The sequence below is a fragment of the Talpa europaea genome, assembly GCF_964194135.1.
Source record: "Talpa europaea genome assembly, chromosome: 13".
Classification (NCBI taxonomy): Eukaryota; Metazoa; Chordata; class Mammalia; order Eulipotyphla; family Talpidae; genus Talpa; species Talpa europaea.
Genome location: NC_140080.1, coordinates 17,032,061 through 17,053,273, shown reverse-complemented (window position 1 = coordinate 17,053,273; position 21,213 = coordinate 17,032,061). Strand labels below are relative to the sequence as shown.

The window sequence follows — 21,213 nt, the reverse complement described above, 5'->3', positions numbered from 1 at the left end:
TTAATGCATTTGCCAAAAAGAAGAGCTTTTTGTCTTTCATTTTCAGCAACTATCTTTAATGCCATTTGTTGATCTTGGAATGAAGGAAACAGATGCTACTATTGCCAATGAAATGTTGGCCCATACAGTATTTTTAAGCTGTCAGCTGTACAGTTAGTCTTTATATAGGCAATGAACAAGTGCTTCTCTGTACCTTTATTTCTCTGAAACGTACAACTACATACACAAATGCTAGAACTCCACCCACATTCCAATGCAGGGCACGTTCTATAGTAAATCCCAAAATGAATTTAGTCATATTTTCCCTGTTGATGAATGAAAATACCATCTTTTCTGTCTACATCCTACAAAATAAAATAAACAGTAGACCACATGGTCTCCACAAAAATTTAGAAACCATATTCAAATGAATGTTTTGAGATTCTAGATAAGTCACCAAGGACTTAATTCTTGACTAGCAAATATCTAGTGTTTATGAGAGTTGTTCTTCCATTAGTACTATCATAAAAGAGCAATTTTAGATACAGGTGAAGAAAAAAATACATAGTGCTTCCCTCAACACAGTCAAGAATTTTTTCTGCAATTACATTCATTCTAGGCTCAGCTCTTTACTATCTGTAAGCAAGATGTTTCCCCTCTTTGCTTGGCTTTTTGTTTTTTACTTCAACAGTTAAAAAAAAAGGAAGTCATAGTATTCTTGATTCCAAAGGCCTTAAAAATCTCCTACTTCTCCAAGGTTTTAATGGCATAATAAAGTTTCCAGGGGCTGAGGGTTGGGTCATCTTTTCTTGAGCTGACTTATGTTTCATAGCTTTCTGATGCATAATGAAGAATCTAAAATATTTTAATAAATATATTTTCTTAGTTGTTGGGGATGATGCCTGGAACTCTGGCTGAAGGCTGGGGTTGGTCAGCAGAGGTCTGATCAACAGTGATCCTTTTGTTTCTGGTGGCCCCAGCCTAGAAAGAGCCAGCACTTAGGGCTTTTCTGGTCTTGGAGGCAAGTTTCTTTTCAGGCACCATTCAGAAAACTTCACTGGCAGTTTGCCTTTATCACCCATTATCTGATCACCTTACGGACATGTATGTATTTGTATTAAAGAGAGCTGAGGCCTTTCATTTACTCTCAAAGTCTGATAAAGTCTATTTCTCATCTTCCAGACATAAACCAAGTGAAATCTGGGATTTGCATTGTTAAAAGCATTCAGTCAGGTTAAAAGGTCTCTCTTACTCAGCCCAAAGAGTTGACTTCTGGATTGACCCACTGATTTCTGCCCCCTCCCCAATGAAATAATAGCTTTGTCTTCTTTCTCCTAAAATTTGCTTTTTATTTTAAACTAGACTTAAGCTTCTATAGGTTGATTCATGTCCCAATGGATGGAACCCAAGAAGAACTCTACAGATGTACAATCCTAAGGAACTGACATACTCTTATGGCAAAATAAAGAAAATGCTGGAGGGGAGGAAGTTTGACGGAGGAGAAAGCGGACATTTCAAACACAGGGTTGTCTATAAACTTCCCTTTTCCATTGTGGCCACAAGATGTGCCAGAAATGTTTTGATAGTAAATTCTGTCTAACCTAAATTTGAAAGCCATGTCTGCAGTTTCTATGACTTTCAAGATAGTTAGAAGGTTTTTTTTAAAGATTTATTTATGCATAAAAGAACTGGTGTGCAGGCCAGAGGTGTGGGGGTAGGATGTGAGAAGAATCACCAGAGACAGAATGGAGAGCAGAACAGGTGGATCTACGGAAATGCACTGCTGAGGGGAGCAGCGAGCAAAAGAAGAGAGGTCTGCAGTGCCATTTGGGTAGCTCCCTGGCTGGGGATAGACCTCGGGCCGCAGTGGCTGGGGATAGCTTGAGAGTGCTGTGACTTAAGCCCTACACCACCAGGGAGGCCCTGTAGTAAGAAGTTTTGCCTCCATCAGTATGGACAGAATTGGTCTAGTGAAAGATCTTGGGGTGGCGGGTGCTGCCCTGAACCACTGCAAATCAAAGCACTGGCTAGGAAACTCAGTATCACACACACACCTCAAACAGAAGGTCCTGCCAGGACACAAGCAAAGTATATTCCAAATGTTCAGTGTGATTTTGCTGACTGCTAACCACAAGATGATATAACTGCGCACTACTGCAATGCCCTCCTGTATCTAAAAACCAGGCAGTAAGGTCACATGATGGAACCTTGTTAATGTCTGGTTGATCCACAAAGTTCACGAATGCAGCAGAGGTTTTATTTCACAAAATATTTTACCCACTGGAGCATATGTTTAACCTCACACTTTACTGGTTACCTAGCATTTTCTGTTTGCCTTGAATGTGCTCATCTCCACAAATCTAGAGAAGTCTTATTACCACTAAAAGAGACTTGATCACTCTGAAGGTAGAGAAGTTAACATTTTAGATGAGTGGAGCATTTGATTCCATGCTAGTCTGATTTGTTTAAACAGTTCCCCTTTTTCCTTTGAAAGTATCCTAGTGGAACACATATAGGGCATTCAAGGGATTTTTGAACTTGGAAAAGAGCAAATCTTTATCAAGGTGTAATTCAACACATAGCAGGGGGCACCTTACTCTGCCTTTCTGGCTTTGAAAACAGGAGAACACCAAGAGCAAGAGAGAACAAGCATTTCAGCGTCATAGGCATGTAGGGAACAAGTATAATAACCACAAACCTTCGCTTTGAAATCTTGTGACTTATTTCTAAATGTGTCAAAAGAAGCTTAGTGATTCCAAAGAATCATGACTGACTTTACCTTCCCCTAATCTAGACATGTTTGAATACATTTTGTATTTTAAGTCATCATTCCCTGGTAAAACACCTTATTTGAAAAACAAATAAAAGCTCAGAGACTAACGTTTGCCAGGAGTTAAAGATTCCGAAAGAGAAACACTTTGGAGGGAATCTTATTAGAGCCACTCTCATCTAAAAAGTGTTGTGTCTCGTTTAGTATTTCCGCAAAATGAAGGGTTAAAACTTCACAGATCCCTAGGGACACAATAAAAATGCTGCTTAGAATAAGAAAGGTAAGAAAAAAACAGTTGGGTTGAAATTTATTAGGGTTGAAAATTACACTACTTAGGGGTAAGGCAAGACAAAAATAAAACATAAAGTTACCTTTTAAAGTGCTGGAAAAAATAGCTGTAGGCAGCCAGATACTGAAAAACCTTTGGTATCTATTAAAAAGTGTAATTCTTCCTGAGTTGCTAAGGGGCTACCTGACAAAAGAAATGTAAGAATCGCTAGATTGAGTAGACATAACCTTAGGGGAGCCGGGGGTGGGGAGTGTGGTAATGGTATTTTCAAACAGGCTGTAGCTTCCAGAAAGCAAGTCACACCATATATAGAAAAGTCCAGGCACATTCACCCCACTTTTCATTTAAGCTGTTACATAGGTTATGAAAATGATTTCCCCATTACTTACCTCCAGAGGGTGGGGATTAATAAGAACTAAAAATAAAAGCAGCAGCGAGGAGAGAGTCACTCTATGGCTGATTCTCACAACTCTTCAAAATCCCCTTATTTCATTTAAAACCAAAAACACCAACACCATAAAGTAAGTTTCAATCTGTGTACTAGAAAATGTCAGGTGAAGTAATGCCTGGAAAAAATGAGAAAGCGAAGTGGCTAGATTTGAGCTTTCCACTTATCAGGCCTGTTGAAAATGAGTGACAAAGGCCTATTCTGTCCAGAAATCCCCCGCTTTATTTTTAAGCCTGGAAACTGGTTAGTCATCTCTATACTGAACACTTCCTGTCCAGGGCCACGATGATGGCACAGACTGCCAAGTTTAGTAGCTGCCGACATTAGTCAATTGAGTTATTCATGGAATAAAAAACAGCATCAAACCTTTAAAAAAAAAATCTGGCTAAGTGAAGCTTTAAACTATATACAATGTAAACAGGTTTGACATTTCACAGAAGAGGGATAGATGGTGTGTTAAAAAGAGATCAGACGATGTGACTCTAAGAGACTTTCTGTAAATATTCCAGCATCTTCACCAATACACCCGTTCCCCTATCCCACCTGCTCCCGTTTACTTGTCCCACGGATAGTCCCCAATCCTACTTTACAAAAATAAGTTGAAGACTTTTTAAGGATTCATCAAGCAGGACAACAAACAACGTATGCCTTTTTCTCTTAATTTGGCTCAGTTATAATTTCAAGGCAGAGTTGCCTGAGAATTTTAAAGAAACAAGAACGCCGAGGACTAGACTGTAGATCAGGATTATTGACATTATCCAGCGGTCTAACAGCATCATGTTACATCAAGAACCCATCTTTGGGGAAGAGTTAAACAATTAATGGTTGTGAGAATGACCCTCTCCCCAGCAAGCCTGGGGGCTGTGTCAGGCTTGGGCTAGGCTGCCTCTCCCAGCAGCAATTACAATTTACCTGAGTAACCCTTACACGTGTCTAAACAAGCCAGTTCCAGGGCTGAGAACATAGGAACGCCTCCCCTCCCCCAGGCCCCGACCACAGGCAGGGAGGGGGCCATCCCAAGGCATGCTGGAATAGCTGGCAAGGGCGGGAATGCCCAATCATCCTGAATAACTTCTACGGTTATCAGCTTGATCGTCAAGTCGGAGTTATGGTCGAGCAGGCCCAATAATGTAAACCAGTTCTACCCATAAAATGCCTCCACCTGAAATTCTTCAGTGAGCCTGCTAACCATCAGACATCTTAATGAGGGAACCCCCCACCCCCAACCTAGAAGTCTGTACAGCCTCAGAAGAGGCTCAAAGACTCCCTACTCCTCCAATAACCTCTCACCAAAAAGGTGCCACTGGCCTTCCAGAAAATGGATGGCACACTAGGCTGGGAGCTTTGAAATGACTCCAAAAGGCTGGCACCACTTTTCTAATTCATCATCTGCCATTTGGAAGCTTTTTGAAATCATTTTTATAAGCCAGTATGAAAGTCGCTAGAAATCCAAGCCAACACAGCACAGGCCTGGCTCTGGCTGGCCCCAATTTTGCAGCTGGAAAAGTAACAGCCTTCCTGGCGTTACCTCCTTGTTTAGGGGCCCCCAATTCATCCTGTCTGGGAAGAACTGGAGAGTTTCTGTGCCCCACTTACGACGCCACTATTTCATTGGCTCCAAGTCTGAATTGTACTTTGGAGGCAACACTTCATCAGAGCCCTAGTTAACTGAAAAATAAACTGCCCAAGAGTCTTTATTTTTTTTTTTAAACACCCAGCTTAAGTATTTTCTTTGCCACTAAGCTTGTGAGCACTACATTATGAAACGGCACAAAGAATGTTGCTGTTTTAGGTGTGATCTGAGTCAGAAAAATCTGAATAAGGGGGTCTTCCAATGTGCATATTCCAGAAATTTCTCAGAGCCATCTGATGAGAAAAACTGAATAGCACCCTACTTTGGAAGGGCCTGGCATGCATTTGAATAAACTCAGAATTTTTTGAGATAAGGTCTAGCTTAGCAAATTATACTGTATTTGAGCTTCTCTTCCCAGTTAACCTACCACTGCTTACCTCTAGTTTTACACAAGTTGCCTTTGATCTTTTCATTTTAGATTTATTTCCTTCCTCCTCTCTCCCACCTCTCCACACACCTACCCTCTTCCCTTGGAGATGATCCAATAGGCCTGGATCCCACTCTGAGTCTCCTACCTCCTCCCCTCCCCATCACTTCCACTCACTATTTCTTCTTCACTGTCCTCTTAAAATTTTGAAATCTGCTAAATGGCCACTCCTTCAACATCCTTCTCTTTTCTAGTTTCCCAGGAGTTCCACTTCCCTTTCAGTGGGTGCTACAGGCCCTGAGCTCTACTTCCTTGAACATGCTTTAGTCTTGAGTTCAAGAAGCATTTTCTTTTCTTTTTTTAAGATTTATTTATTTATGCATACAAGAACTGGGGTACAGGCCAGAGGTGTGGGATGTGAGAGGATTCACCAGAGACAGAGTGGGGAACAGAACAGACAGATAGACTGATGTACACTGCTGAGGGGAGCAGTGGGTGAGTCAGGAGAGGTCTGCTGCGCCATGTGGGTAGCTCCCTGGCTGGGGATCGAACTCGTGCTGCAGAGGCTGCGGATAGCGTCATAGGTTGTGTCTCAACCCCGTGAGCCACCAGGAAGGCCCGAGAAAGAAGCATTTTCATTCTAGTTAGTTCATAACTGCCTTCACTCTAATGTTGGCCTTTGAATGGTGAAAGTGATTTTACAAGTGCTTAACAATGAGAAAAAGTGCACTACTAGTTAACTTTTTTTTAAGAAGATTTATTTTATTTATTTATACAAGCACTGGGTATAGTCAGAAGCGCGGGAGGGTGAGAGAATTCACCAGAGCCAGAGCGGGGAGCAGAACAGGCAGACTGACGAAGTACACTGCTGAGGGGAGCAGTGGGCGCGGCAGTAGTGGTTTGCACACCATATGGTACCCTCGCCGGCAGCCGGGGATCGAACCAGCGCTGCAGAGGCTGCGGGCAGCTTTGCAGCCCAGCGCTCAACTGCTGCTGAGCCACAGGGGAGGCCCTACTAGTTTACTTTTATAACTTCACAGAAGGAAAGAGTTGCTGAGACAAACCTGCCCTTCCCTGATATTTTACAGAATGTGACAAGAAGACTTCTTACTCAGGTGATACTGTAGGGAGGCCCGGTGGGCTCTGTCTCTGGGTGTGATAAATGACAGCGCCCTATTTACATAGCACCTCTGAGTAAAGCGATTACATTGCAGACACAGTGACAGGAGCATTAGCTCACTGCTGCTCACAAGGGACAGCCATCTTGCATATTTCCACTGGTGTGACAATTGCTTACCACCTCAGGAGAAACAAAACATTTCTCAGAATGGCTCAACTTAGTAGTGTGGCCAAATCCTATTTAATGGGTATAAGACTAAAATGCTAAGAGCTCCAGGTAAAAGGGAGGAGAGGAAAATCCCCTAATTCTCAGCGCAGCCAAAGCTTTTCCCAGCATGAAGAGCTGGATTAAATCTCCTACCTATATCCACTTGCCACCCTCATGCTCCAGCACTTTTTTCCTGCGGCAGAGGGTGGAGGTGATAGGTGTGGTGTTCACCAATGGAGGTGCTGGAAGCCTCCCTTCCTCAGCACTAGGCATTGCTCACAGCTGAGGCAGTCACCTCCTGGCCCCACAGCCTTCCCTTGTTCTAACTACTGACCGAATATTCACCGTGTGTCCTCAAGCTCTTCAAACTCGGTTCTGGTTGAGGCCCAAGGAGAAAGTGCTCCAGCCATTGTCTACAGAAACTCTTTAGACATACTGGCCACCGCCCCAGGTAGCTCTGATCCTGTTTCTAAAGTCTTCTCTTGCCCCGGGAGTTACCCCATCTCTGTGCTCTTTACTGACTACCTCCACCTCTTTCCCTTGTAAAAGTGGGTGTTCTTAGTGTCTAAAGCCATGTCCTGGCCCTCACCTCTCTCTTCAGTCTTTCCCTCAGACATGACATAAAAGGAATCAACGTTGCTCTTATAACTGAATAGTCAGTCACACACTTCCTACCCAGACTCCTTCCAAGCTCTGTCTCGCCCTCCAGACCAACCCAGGCATCTTGTCATCTTGATATTCCTAAAACCCTATATTGCATCTGCCCTCTTCCAGCTGAACACCCCCCCCCCATTTCCCTACAACACTTGTCTCCCTCCTAGAAGGTATTTGGGTATGTTTTAGTCTATCATTAATGCCTGCATTTTTCCCAGTGAATTCTGGAGAGACTCATCAATGATCAAAAGTGCACGGATGACCAAGGGCAAAGTCGCAGGTAGAACTGGTCTCCCAATTCCCAGTGCCTTGTCTGTTACCCACAGGGCCCTTCTGGACAGCCTGGCTTCTCAGCTCACCCGAGGGAAGGCTCACACCACTGTGGTCCATGACCTTCCCCGCCAGGCTGCTGCAAACATCCTAACTGATCCTTGAAACAGCACATGCAGGTTCCTGGCCTGCCACACACTCTCTCTCCTCTTGCCTAATGGGCCTGGCTAGAGTTTCAGCATACCACTGTGAACTGACCGCTGTCTAGTATGGCATTTGGTGGGCACTTCTTCCTCTAGATTCTCAGTCCACTGTCTCATCCTAGCAGCTGTCCTCATCTTAAGTTCAGCAGCATGTATCCTGTACTATGACTGCACATGTGCTAAGCATGTGCTGAGTATGAGGCCCTGAACCACAAGTACTTTGAGGGGAGGGCCTTCACACACACACACACACACACACACACACACACACACACCTCTGCTTTCTGAGGCCCTGAAGAGACAGTACTGACTCAACCAACACTTGCTGCTATGAGTCTATGAGGCTCAGGAAAGTCAGCAGTGAATGTGGGAGAGAGGCTGCATCTGGGAAACACGAATCCATACTGGCAGAACAGTCTGTACTTCTAGGTACCCCTCTGGAGCATAGATCCTCAGCTTAACTGAGTGGGCCACATGAAAACCACACCTGGGCCAGGTGAGCTGGCAGCAAGCTTAGGTGGCCGGTCAAACAGGAAGAGCAGTTCACAAGCAGCTTAGTCTCTTCTCAACTGAACAGACCGACTCGGACAAACGAAGTGTTAAGGCTTCAGGAGTCTAAAGCTGTTATGGTCACTTCGGGCAGTCTGCTTAGTGGCCTCTGTGCTCCACCATCTCCTCAGAAGAAACTCTGCTCCCAGTTAGATGAAACCGAGTTTGCCACCACAAAGCTGGAGAGCATATTTCCACATAAGCGTATCATCAACACCACGTACACAAACACAACCCCCCATACAGCTTTACACCATAAATATCATCAGGCAGCAGCCTAATAACGAAGGCAACCTCTCAGTAGTTAGTCACCTGGGACTCCTACAGCATCTAAGTCTAGCTCTTCAAGGTTCTTAAACCCTTAAAAAAAAACAAGATCTAAGCCAATTGTTCTTTCAGGTCTCTTACTTAGCCTTCTGTTGAGGGGGGCAGTAGGCTGTAGCCCCACAGGCACTTCCGGGAAATGAACACATTCTGACTCCCCCAAAGCACAAGGCCTGCATAGTTCTGGGGAAAACGAAGCTGGGGTTGCCCACCGGCTCCTGCAAGGGCTTGTTGGTCTCTGAAGCTGACTCCTTCCCACCCACACAAGCAGACCAGCTCCCCAAGGAAGAGCACCCTAACCAGCACCCTCAAGAGCTAATTTTCTTGAATGAAGTTCTCAAAAGAATGAAAATAAGTGAGCTCACCGGTGAAGTGCCTCATACCTGGTCTACCGCTGTCAAAACTAAAGATCTGATAGGATTTATTCACAGAGCTTTATTTCTTTTACTCTCCTGAGTAACACATAGAGGGAGGCGAAATAGGAAATCACCCTGTGTTCCACCATTGCATTTAGGATTTGTAAACTCCCCTGCTGGGCTGTGAGTGACATCTACACAAAGAGATGAGGTTGGTCCTGCCTCAAGGAGAATTGGTATAAAAATGTAGAATGCTAAGATCTTTGTCTGCTAAACTTCTTGTTTGCCAAATAGGCTTTAAGGAGGGTAGAAAGCAACTGGCAATCACCCACCCAGGCTTCAGACCCTCAGCTCATCTATGAAAGGAAGAGGTTATACAAAAAGGAAGCTGCAAAGTTGATTTCTTAACTTTAAACTAAAATGATTCTTTGGGGGCCTCCCTGGTGGTGCAAGGAGTTAAGACAAAGCACGATCAAGCTGTCCGCAGCCACTGCAGCACGAGTTCAATCCCCAGCCAGGGAGCTACCCACATGGCACAGCAGACCTCTCCTGTATCGCCTGCTGCTCCCCTCTGCAGTGTATTTCAGTACATCTGCCTGTTCTGTTCCCCACTCTGTCTTTGGTGAAGCTTCTCAACCTACCACATCTCTGGCCTACACCCCAGCTCTTATATGCATAAATAAATAAATCTTTAAAAAATAAAATAAAACAAAATGATTCTTTGATTGTATTTGTTGGGGGACTATCTTAATTACAAAAGCCTCTCACAGCATATCTTCCTTAAATATTATGGATATACATAATGATTTCATTTTTGAAAATTCAACTTATATAGTCTATTTAGGCACAGTGGCCTTAAGGAGTAGCCTATAAGCATATTCATCTCACTCTTCTGCAACTTGCCGGCATCTTTCTCATACAGATGGAAATAGTGACAAATAAAAGGTATGTGGCTAATTTAGTGACTGTATTATTCTGAAATGAAATTTTAGGGTCTGGGATTTTCTGGCCCTACTTGCACTCCGATCACCCACTTTTTAGCCACTTCCTAAATTACCAAGAGCCGGGAACAGCGAGGAATTTAAGCATCATGTTATTCTGGCTGATGGAGGACATCATAATTCAGGGACAAGAAAGGTGTCGAAAGAAAATGTCAGCAGTAAAGAAGAAAAAAACCCCAAATATATTGAAGTTCACAGAGCTGGGGGGGATCAGGCGATGCCAGAGGCTCAGTCATGCCCGCTTAGAGAAGACAAGGAGACCCAGATCTCTAAGTACATTTTCCACTTTTTTCCCATCAGCACAGTGCGCTCCAAGAGTAACGACTACATAAAAGGAAAGCAATCGCATCAAAGCCTGGGGTTTGAGAGCCTGGGCTGTAGTTTTACACTATATATGACATCGGGATCATCAGGTCAGCCGCACCAAGTGCCCTGCATTCCATCAGAGCTGAACATGCCTTTGCCACTTTCCCTTCACACCCTGGGCAAACTGAGCGTTGGGCAAGGCAGGAGACAACTGTTATAGGAATGCTTACTAGGAGAGCAATTAAATCAGCTGCCACACCACATGAGGTCCTAGTGTGGCATTGTGTGTAATATCACCTATATGGTGCATATTACCTTATATCGTGGTGGATACTATAATAGCATATAGTGTACTGGAGCCTCCCTGGTGGCACAAGGGGTTAAGACGCCACCTATGGAGCTGTCTGCAGCCACCGCAGCATGAGTTCAATCCCCAGCCAGGCAGCTACCCACATGGTGCAGCAGACCTCTTCTGATCACCCACTGCTCCCCTCAGCGGTGTATTTCAGTCAATCCTGTTCTGTTTCCTACTTTGTCTCTGATGAATCCTCTCACCACCACCCCCCACACCTCTGGCCTGTACCCCAGTTCTTATATGCATAAATAAATAAATCTTTTTTTTTAAAATAGCATATAGTATCCAATATCATGGTATACAACATCACCAGACTATTACATTAACATGTTAGAAGAGAATATGAACAAGTCATCACCTTGGAACAACTAAACTTTCCCGCTCTGTGATATATACTCTTGCCAGTATTGGGTGCCTCCTTTCTAAAGGAGGGCCCTATTTTCGGTCTTCTCAAAGATCTGTAATCACTAGGGGTGGGGCAATGCTGACCACCAGGTCCCTAAAGGATCTGTTGGGCTGCCAGCTGGCAACTTTCTGGCCTCAGTCACTTGACAAGTAAGTTATTGATCAAAATATACTTCCTGAAAGCCCCTTGAGGAAGTGGAGACCCAACTATGGTAGATCATGGTGTGATGGACTCAATCTAACCTGGAGCCCGAGAAAACACTGCAGAAGCTCTGAGCTAAGGCTGGGTGCCTGTTAAATGGTATTTAAAGCCGAGGGTTACAGTTGGAGTGTAAATGCCTGTGCGTATCCAAACAAATCACGGTTGTGCATCACTTAAGGTCAGAGATACCGTCTAAGAAATGCTCCCTTAAGTAACTCTGTCCTTGCGAGACTGCCACTGCCCAATTGTGACAACATAACACACACACACAAGAAACTTGCTTCACATCAGTAACCAGGTGATCAAGTCCATGCTCTCTGTTTTCAGAGTGATCTCTAACCCAGGAAGTGAAGTCTCTCCATTGTCAACAAGCACTAGTGTCCCTCCCAAGGGGCCTTGACGGGAAGGCGTTGGGTTGGGTTTCCAGCACCTCCTACCCTAGCTGCTGGGCTCTTAGATCTCCTGCATCAAGCAAGAAGGTTGCACTTGAAGCTACCTCCCTCTCCCCTGGGTGTCGGAGAAAGAGACCAGGCCTGCAAGCTGCTCCTTCTACTCCACACCTAGTCTCTCCCCTCCTAGCTTTCCAGGGGTATGTGCAGGCACAGCTTCCAGAGTGCAGGCTCCCAAGCATTGAGCTTCATTGAGGATGGGGACACTTTGGAACCTTGGGGACACTCCTGGAAGTGTCACATCTTGTACAGCACAGGCACTATGGTGAGTTGCACTCTGTGCAATCTAGGCTCTACTTTATCTAGCTTGGTGGGTTCAGGCAGTTTTCACCTCTCTGAATCCCAGTTTGCTTCATTGCTCTGTGGCATTAACACAAAGTGTGATTCTACAAGTATAAAATAAGATGATACACACAATTTGATGCTTAGCAACAATAAATCTGGCACATGGAAGAGCTCAATATATTATAGCTTCAACATCATCTTCAAGGAAATCTGATGTGCTACTAGGACACTGTGGGCCCGACCATGGTGAGCAAAGGTATATGCTTGCCTTTCTGCTGCCATTAACAGTATTTTAGTGGTGATTTTAAGAACTATTAGAGAGGTTTGGAAGGTGCTGTTCCTATGAAGTGAGGCTGGGCAGCAGTACTTGAAATGTTTCATCATGTCATGTAGCATCACTTTTTTCTAAAATATTTATTTATTTATTTATACAAGCACTGGGTACAGTCAGAAGTGCGGGAGGGTGAGAGGATTCACCAGAGCCAGAGCGGGGAACAGAACAGGCAGACTGACAAAGTAAAGGTTGAGGGGAGCAGCGGGCACGGCAGGAGAGGTCTGTGCACCATGTGGAACCCTCGCCCGGCGGCCGGGGATCGAACCGGTGCTGCAGAGGCTGCGGGCAGCTTCGCAGCCCAGCGCTCAACCGCTGCGCCACCAGGGAGGCCCTCATGTAGCATCACTTTTAATTGATTAATTATTTTGATAAAACTTTATTAGATATTCCTATATGAGAAACCCAATGTCCAGCACAGGATCCAGAAAAAATAGTGACTGCAAGTGAAAATATAATACTACAACAAAATAATAATAATAATACACAGTGAAAACACAGGACAACTGAGGGACTCCAGGGGGTTCTGGAATGTCCTAGGAGAGCATCTATACTAAATTGAGTCTGGTGAGAAAGAACAAGAGAGTGACCTGAATAAAGGAAGCAGTGTTTGGTTGAGGGAACAAGAAAGTAATAAACAAGGCAACACTAGCACTGGTAGAACTATTCTGGTGTAGTCCTACATAACTTCTGTTGTTTTGGTGACCCACAGCAGAACTCCCTTCCTCTTTCTAGAGAAAAATCTCATTTTGCAAGTGTTGGTAAGGAGTCAGCCCCCACCACAAAAGCTGGAGTCAGAAAGTCCCTTTCCCACAAACAGCAAAGGACACATACACAATGTAGCCTGAGCAATTGGGTGGCTTCCTTTTTGAATATCTGAATGATAAGGGTGAGCAAATCTTCAACCACAATCAGAATTCCCTCAGTGATAAAAATCAAAATTACAGAGGTGATGAAGGCAGCAGTGAAGTCCTAACCAAGGGATTCCTGGGTTCATTTTCAGAAGCTAAATTTTCAGGCTTTCTGTGTCTGTGTGAACTTCTCAGTAAACTTTCAATAAATTCTCCTGCTTATGATAACAGCAATCAATTTCCATTCTTCCATTTGGGGGGCAATAATTGCATTTATTTCCACTTCTGATAAGACTGGTTCATTCTTATCTTATATACACACACATATAATAAATAATGGGCAGAAGAACAAATGGCAGTGCTGGGTTCATCATTTTTTAGCAGCACTGCATTTGGTGTGATGCACCAGGAGGGTTTCCAGAAAATATTGCATCAGGAGGGTTTTGAGAAAATACTGAAAATTGCCGAAAGTTTTTAGCTAATACTCCTCTGATAACTTCCATTGAAGTTGTCTTTTTTTGCTAAATGAGAAAAGGTGCTTACTGAGGGGTAAGGGTAGTGAGAGCTGCTCAGAACACCCAGGGTACAAAGCAACAGACCACCTGCTCTGCGCTCTCTGATAAAGCAGCCCCTTATTTTCAAGCCAGCATCAGGCATTATGAGGAGCCATATCCAGAGAGTTATTAAACATATTGTATGATGACCCAAAGTCAAGAACCTGATGACAAGAGTGGTTATTTCATAATCCAGGCACAAGCAATGAGGATCTGAATCACGGCAGGGTCAGGGGAGGTGAAGAGAAGGAGACACATTCAACAGATTCGACCAATAAAGAGGAGGGTGTGCCAAGTAGGTGAAGGAGCGTGTGGGATCCAGGACAATGGCCACACTTGTAGTTTGGAAGCCAACAAGAGAGCAACTATAGGGAGTGAAATCACAAAAGGAAGATCAGAACGGTGGAGACAGGATGGCAGACACAGTTTAGACTGAGGTTGTGTTATGAGTCTCAAAGCCCAGTGTCCCCAGGCAGGTGGTGGTACAGGTGATTCTTTGAAGAGCCCAGACTGAGGTCTGGGAGATTAGAAGGAAACAGCTAGAAAAAGGAAGGGAACTCAGGAAAGTAGAGGGTCAAAGGATTCAAGGAAGGGGTTTAGAATTGCAGGAACACAGGTCACTTGGTGCCAAATGCAGCAAAAGAAGAAAAAGAAGGAAGGGCCTCCCCGGTGGCGCAGCGGTTAAGCGCTGGGTTGCGAAGCTACCCGCAGCCTCTGATGCGCCGGTTCAATCCCCAGCCACTGGCAAGAGTCCCACATGGTGCGCAGATCTCTCTTGCCTCCTGCTGCTCCCCTCAGCAGTGTCTTCTGTCCATCTGCCTGGTCTGCTCTCCATTCTGGCTCTGGTGAATTCTCTCACCTTCCCGTGCTTCTGACTGTACCCAGTGCTTGTTTAAATAAATAACTAAATCTTTTTAAATTTTTTTTTTCACTTTAAAAAAAAAAAAAGAAGAAGAAGAAAAAAAAGGAAGATCAGGACCGAAATATGAATGTGGGATCAGGGGCTCTTGGCACCTGGGAAGTCATGGGTGAGTTTGTGATTCCAGGGAAGCGGTCGAGAAAAAGACTCAGAGGAATGAGGGGTGACAAAGAAAGAACGTAGGAACTAGGCAAAGTTTTTTGTTTTGTTTTGTTTTCTTAAAGATTCATTTTAAAGGAGAGATAAGTACCTAAAACTGGACAATTAATTGTCGGTTTCTTTTATTTTTTATTTTTATTTTTTAAAGATTTATTTATTTGTGCATACAAGAACTGGGGTACAGGTCAGAGGTGCGTGGGGTGAGAGGATTCACCAGAGACAGAGTGGAGAGCAGAACAGGCAAACTGACTGAAATGCACTGCTGAGGGGAGCAGTTGGCGACTCAGAAGAGGTCTGCTGCGCCATGTGGATCACCTCCCTGGCCGGGGATCGAACTTGTGCTGCAGTGTCTGCGGATAGCTTCACAGGTTGCCTCGTAACCCCCTGCGCCACCAGGGAGGCCACTGTGGGTTTCTTTTAAAGAATGGAGATCATTGGTTCATTCTACACATATTTAATGATCTCTTGTTGTGGGGTTCTGGAGATACAGTGGGGGAATAAATCAGACACAGTCTTCCCTCAACAGCTTGGGGTCTGGAGAAGAGAAGCTAAACAATGTGGGTGCACCAGTGAGGGAAAGAACAGTTATTCTGAGAGACGGAGCAGGGGTTCTGGTTTAGACTGGAAGTTCAGAAAAAGTCTCTAAGGAGCAGGCAGAAAAAGGCTTCAGGCGCGGAGAAGGATATTTCAGGGAGAACGAGGAGCAGGTACCAAGATGCTGATGCAGGGGTGAGGGGGGTGTTTGAGCACATCTGCACCAGAAAGGAAGGTGCCAGGAGAGGCAGGGAGCCCAAGGGGGCAGTGAGGAGCCCAAGGGAGGATGAACAGACACCTGCAGCAGGCGTGACCCCACTCGGCTTGGTAGATCTTAGGTGAAGGTGAGTCTGGCAGTGTGAGAGCAGGAAGTGCGGTTGTTGTCTACTGGCTACTGCCAATAGACAGTTTTCCTTGCAAAATAGCAGCCCTAGGGGGCCTCCCTGGTGGCGCAAGGGGTTAAGCACCGCACTATGAAGCAATCCGCAGCCTCTGCAGCACAAGTTTGATCCCCGGGTGGCCAGGGAGCTACCCACATGGCGCAGCAGACCCCTCCTGATTGCCCGCTGGTCCCCTCAGCAGTGTATTTCAGTCAAGCTGCCTGTTCGGTTCCCCGCTCTGCCTCTGGTAAATCCTCTCACCCCCCACATCTCTGGCCTGTGCCCCAGCTCTTGTATGCATAAATAAATAAATCATAAAAAGAAAAAAAGAAATAGCAGCCCTGGTGAAGCCGTGGATAATGGGAGGAGGTAGCGCAGGGAAATGCTGTTATAGGCAAAGGGGTGGGGGCTAAGCACACACCCAGCTCAACCTCAACTCTGTTCCAAGTCCTCACTAAGCAAGCCTCCTGAACAATGATTTTCTCCATCTCTGATACCAAAGCTACAACGACCAGGGCAAAGGGCCTTCGTTCCCTTGATGCTTAGCGCTAGAAAGGTCCTCAGAGATGGGAACTGCCATTCATTTTTACTTTGTCATAATTGAGCAATTTACTTACCAGGAAGCAACTAGATGCCAAAAATGTGGCCATAAACCCACCCCCTCAGGACGCTGGAACAGTCCATCATCTTCTCTCCAAGGCCTTCCCCTTTTTGATAATGTGGGTGTCTTCCTTTCTTTCCCTTGCATGTTCATATTCATGACCGTGGATAGCTTGCATATCTTAAACTCATTCAGTTTTTATATAAAGTATGGCCTGGATTAGTTTTCTGCATTTAATTCTCAAGCACAATCACCGTATTCATTTGTAAGCTGGCAAAATGAAATCCGTTCTTAAGGAGGTCGCTATAGACTGAGGCTGGAGGTCCAGCACTCCTGGCATGGAATCCGGTACATCCTAAGCTGTGAGAGCTTAACAATATCCCCAGTCATTGCTTCTGCATTCACTCACATACACAAATATCTTGGCCCCTAAGGACTTCTGAATCCGACTTGATATTTTTTTCAGATTCGACCCCAAACAAAATATACTAGTCTTTCACTGCAGTTCAAAATAATGACTTTAAAGGAACTCCCATTACAGCAAATCAAGCATGAAGCATCCGAAGGCAATTTTCTTGCAATGCAGACATTGTGAGGAGCTTGTGGTGATCTCACACTAAATGGGACACATAAGTCCATGGCGGGGATTGGGGGGGTGGGCATCAGGAGAGGGGAAAGGATTTTTTAGTAAAGAGAACACAGCAAATAACTGAGTTATTTACACAGCACAGCTCCCTTCACTGACATCTAAGTAGTTCAACAGAGAGTTCTAGATCACAGTCAATAACCAGCACCTTGCAAGAAATGCCCGGGACACACACACACACACACACCCTTTTAATTTCCTGGCAGAAACTACAATGATACTGTTAATGAAATGTTTGATTAGTCTCCCTGAAGAATTATTCAATATCCTCCCCGAATGGCCATCAATATAAAACTCTAGCACCTCATGTTATGGTTAAAAAAAAAAAAACAACAAGAAACAAAAAACATTTGGAGCTTTCTGTAAAAAGCACAAAGGCCAGATAATTTACACAGATCTGCAGAACATAAATTAGGCAAGTGGAGGTAAAGTGAGAAACAAGTAGGAGGGGAGATTTTAGGGACCTCCTCACACTCCCGTTTTCAGGGTTACAACCAGAGGGTTGGGCAAAAAAGAAAGAACATGGATGTTCCTAGAAGAATGTGTAATATTCTTGGGGCTACTGTTTTCCCACTTAGCCCTTACTCCTTCCTTCCCAAAAGAAAGGAAAATGATGCCTAGTAGAAAATACCAGTTTAAATATTACTTGTAATTCACACACAAGCTGACCACTAGATTCTCTCTGCCTATCACCTTTGTTCTTCCTGCTACTTTTGACTTTACAAGAATCGCTGTTATGAAGACAGAGACGAGGGCCTCCCTAGTGGTGCAGTGGGTTGAGTGCAGCTCTGGAAAGCTGTCTGCAGCCTCTGCAGCGCAGGTTCAATGCAGGGCCTGCCAGGGAGATATCCACATGGCGCGGCAGACCTCTCCTGTCTCGCCCACTGCTCCCCTTAGCAGTGCTTTCAGTCCGTCTGCCTGTTCTCCTTCCTGCTCTGTCTCTGGTGAATCCTCGCACCCTCCCACGCCTCAGTTCTTGTATAAATAAAAAAATCTTTAAAAAAAGGCAGAGACAAAAAGTATCCATCTGCAGGTAGCTCCATCAGACAGAGGCCACAGCAAGGAAACATTCATCCTCCAAGCTCCACATTCAGTTCAAAAAACAATGCTCCTGCCTGTCATTTTTTCATTCACACCAGTCTGATGTGACTATTAAACTAGCCTGTTTTACTGACTGCTTTCCTCACACAGCATAATAAAGCAGACGTCAGCCCTGATTATTACCCATAATAAGATGAATGTCAGACTACATTAAAACACACAAGGCTTTACTTTGGGAGGGGAATCGGTTAAAAAAAACAAAAAACAGAAGAGGACAAGTTTCAAGGGCTGTTCCTCACTAGGGTGTACTGAATGAAGAGGGCTTAGGGCTCCCAGAATCACTGTGATTGACTTGAAATTTACCAGCTTCCCAAGAGGCCACTTGAAAAGAAAAGGAATTTCACAATCTTGAACAGCCTCTTCTCTGATTCTCTAATTTTCTCCAACTATCCCTTCTCCGACCCCCTCTGACAAGAGGACTGTTGTATACATAAAGTTTCAGCAAACAAAGCATACAAACACTCACACACAAATAAACTCGCGGAGCTAACACCAGAGCATAATTGTGTTTTGGTTGGAGCTATTCCAGCTCTGTCACCCGTTCTCTGTTAGGAGTAAATGAAACCTTTTGCTTTGGCAAAGTTAGAAACAGACAAAGTCTCCTCGGTTTCAAGCTACCCAAGTGCCCGCCCCCCTCAAATCTCTCAGGTCCCTTAGTCCCCAACAAAATGAATTCACTGCTGAAAGGCGCAAGAAAAAAAGTAGGCAAGCCATCCCTCCCAAAGAAATATCTCTCTCTTCTCTCCCACACTCAGCTTCCCCTTTCAGCCGGAAACAACGGAGTTTCCACTTTCTTGAAACCCATTTCAAGGGACCCTCGAGTCTTAAGGCTCTCCCAGTGCATCGGCTTTTCGGCTGTGCTGATGCCAGGAGGCAGCGCCTCTCCAAGGACACTTGGCGTTCTTGGAGTCAATACTGGACACGTTTGGTTTCCCGAAAGATCTAAAAAGCAGCCTTTAGTGGGCAGCCTGAGCTTGGTCCCCACATCCCCACCTCGACTTGGAACCTCTGTGCTGAGGAGTTCAGGGTACAGGGCTGCACCCACCCAGCGCCCAGCCCGAAGGCGCAAGGCAGGGCGAGCCGCGACTACCCACAGCTCACTCTCCAACTCCCAGCTGCGCCCCTACTCCGCCTTCCCTCCCCACTGCTCTGCAGAACTTGGGCGGACCCCCGCGAGAAATTAAAAGCATACCTTCTTTGGGCTCTTCTGCTTCGGAGTGCATGGTGGCAGGGGACCCGGCTGCGGGGGCGATTACCGCTGACATGTACTCGGGCGAGCTGCGAGTTTGCTCCGCCGCCAAACCCCGCACACGACGGGAAATAAAAGGAAGGAAAAGTCACCAAAATCAAAACCTCCCCAGAGCCGCGGGGAGGGTTGGTTCTGCTGCAGGGATTTTCAGGGGGAAAGTTCTGCAAGAGTGACGAATCGCGTCTCAGCTGCGCGGCGGGAGCCGCCCCCGGGGCCGCGCGCCCCGACCCGTCGCTGGGCGGAGGCGACCTGGCGGGGCTGGCTCTACCCGGGCGCACGCAGGTGGGGCGGAGGCCCCCGATCACAGCCTGGCTCTCGGAAGGGGCAGGACTCGGGGCAGCCGACAGCAAACGTAATCGAGACAGGCTGCGCCTGTGAAATACTTGTGCAATTATGAAAACCGTCTCGGAGCAGCGCGCGCCTCAGTTTTATGCAAGTAATCACTGCATTCGCAAAGCGACGGTTCTGAATCTTTGGGTTACATTTTTCTTTTCTTTTTTTAAAAAAAGATTTATTTATTTATGCATACAAGAGCTGGGGCACAGGCCAGAGATTCAGGGGGTGAGAGGATTCACCAGAGACATAGAATGGGGAACAGAACAGTTGAGGGGAGCAGCGGGCCATACAGGAGAGGTCTGCTGTGCCATGTGGGTAGCTCCCTGGCTGGCCTGGGATTGAACTCTTGCTGCAGAGGCTGCGGACAGCTTCATAGGTTGCGTCTTAACCCTTGCGCCATGAGGGAGGACCTGGGTTACATTTTTCGATGTCCATTTAACTTTCCTTGGCATGGGTTCTTATATGCCCAGAGTAGAGAGTTGTTAACTGCTTGATTATGCACGTGAAATAACGCGGATATTGGCCCATGTGGCTGGAATGTCCAGCTTCACACTGTGCCAACGTTTCACAAACTCAAGAGCCAGGCCTTTTGAAGAAAGTGGGACGGACTCCACCCCTTACCTTCACAAGGGAAAAGCAGACAAGGACATGTATTCAGGCTTTTGAAATGCTGATAGAAAAAAGAGGCTCAAGATTCTAAAAGACAGGTCTCCATTCTGAACCCCCTCCCCTAGGGCGGGTCCACTGGCTCCTATCACTGATTGAGCAGAAGGCATCTTAGCATTGTGAAGCGTTGGTTTTTCCATCTGAGTAGTGAGGCAAGACCAGCTAGCCTTGTACCTTGTTTTACCCAAGAATTTTGCAGGGGGCTAATTTCATTACCGATCTAAGGCAATAAGTCTTCTATCTGAAAGATCGACTAGGAAATTGTGAGAAAAATTAGGTTCTTTCAACAAATTAATTTTCCAGCTGCTTACCTTTTCTTCATTCCCATTTTTTAAAAGATTTATTTATGCATACAAGAACTGGGGTACAGGCCAGAGGTGTGGGGAGTGAGAGGAGTCACCAGAGACGGAGTGGGGAGCAGAATAGGCAAATCTACTGAAATTCACTGCTGAAGGGAGCAGCAGGCAAGTTAGGAGAGGTCTGCTGTGCCATGTGGGTAGCTCCTTGGCTGGGAATGGAACTCGTGCTGCAGTGGCTGTAGATAGCTTCACAGGTTGCATCTTAACCCCTTGCACTACCAAGGAGGCCCTTCATTCCCATTTTTATATGGGCAAAAACCAAGAGCAGAGGCAGTGTGGTAAAATTCGTGAAAAGAACATATAAAAGATGTGAATTTAAAGGGTCAGAACTAAAATTTAGTTCCCGCAATTATCT

The 21,213-nt window shown here is 45.5% G+C and overlaps 1 protein-coding gene across 1 annotated transcript in view; it reads right to left on the bottom strand.

Moving 5' to 3' along the window:
* Positions 1-19,513, bottom strand: part of TNFAIP8 (TNF alpha induced protein 8) — a gene marked incomplete at both ends in the record, with an annotated part of 40,922 nt that extends 21,409 nt beyond the window's left edge. Inside the window, one exon of the mRNA XM_084251891.1 lies at positions 19,441-19,513. Coding sequence (XP_084108017.1) covers positions 19,441-19,513 — 73 coding nt within the window. The remainder of the gene's footprint in view (positions 1-19,440) is intronic.
* Positions 19,514-21,213: the final 1,700 nt, after the last annotated feature.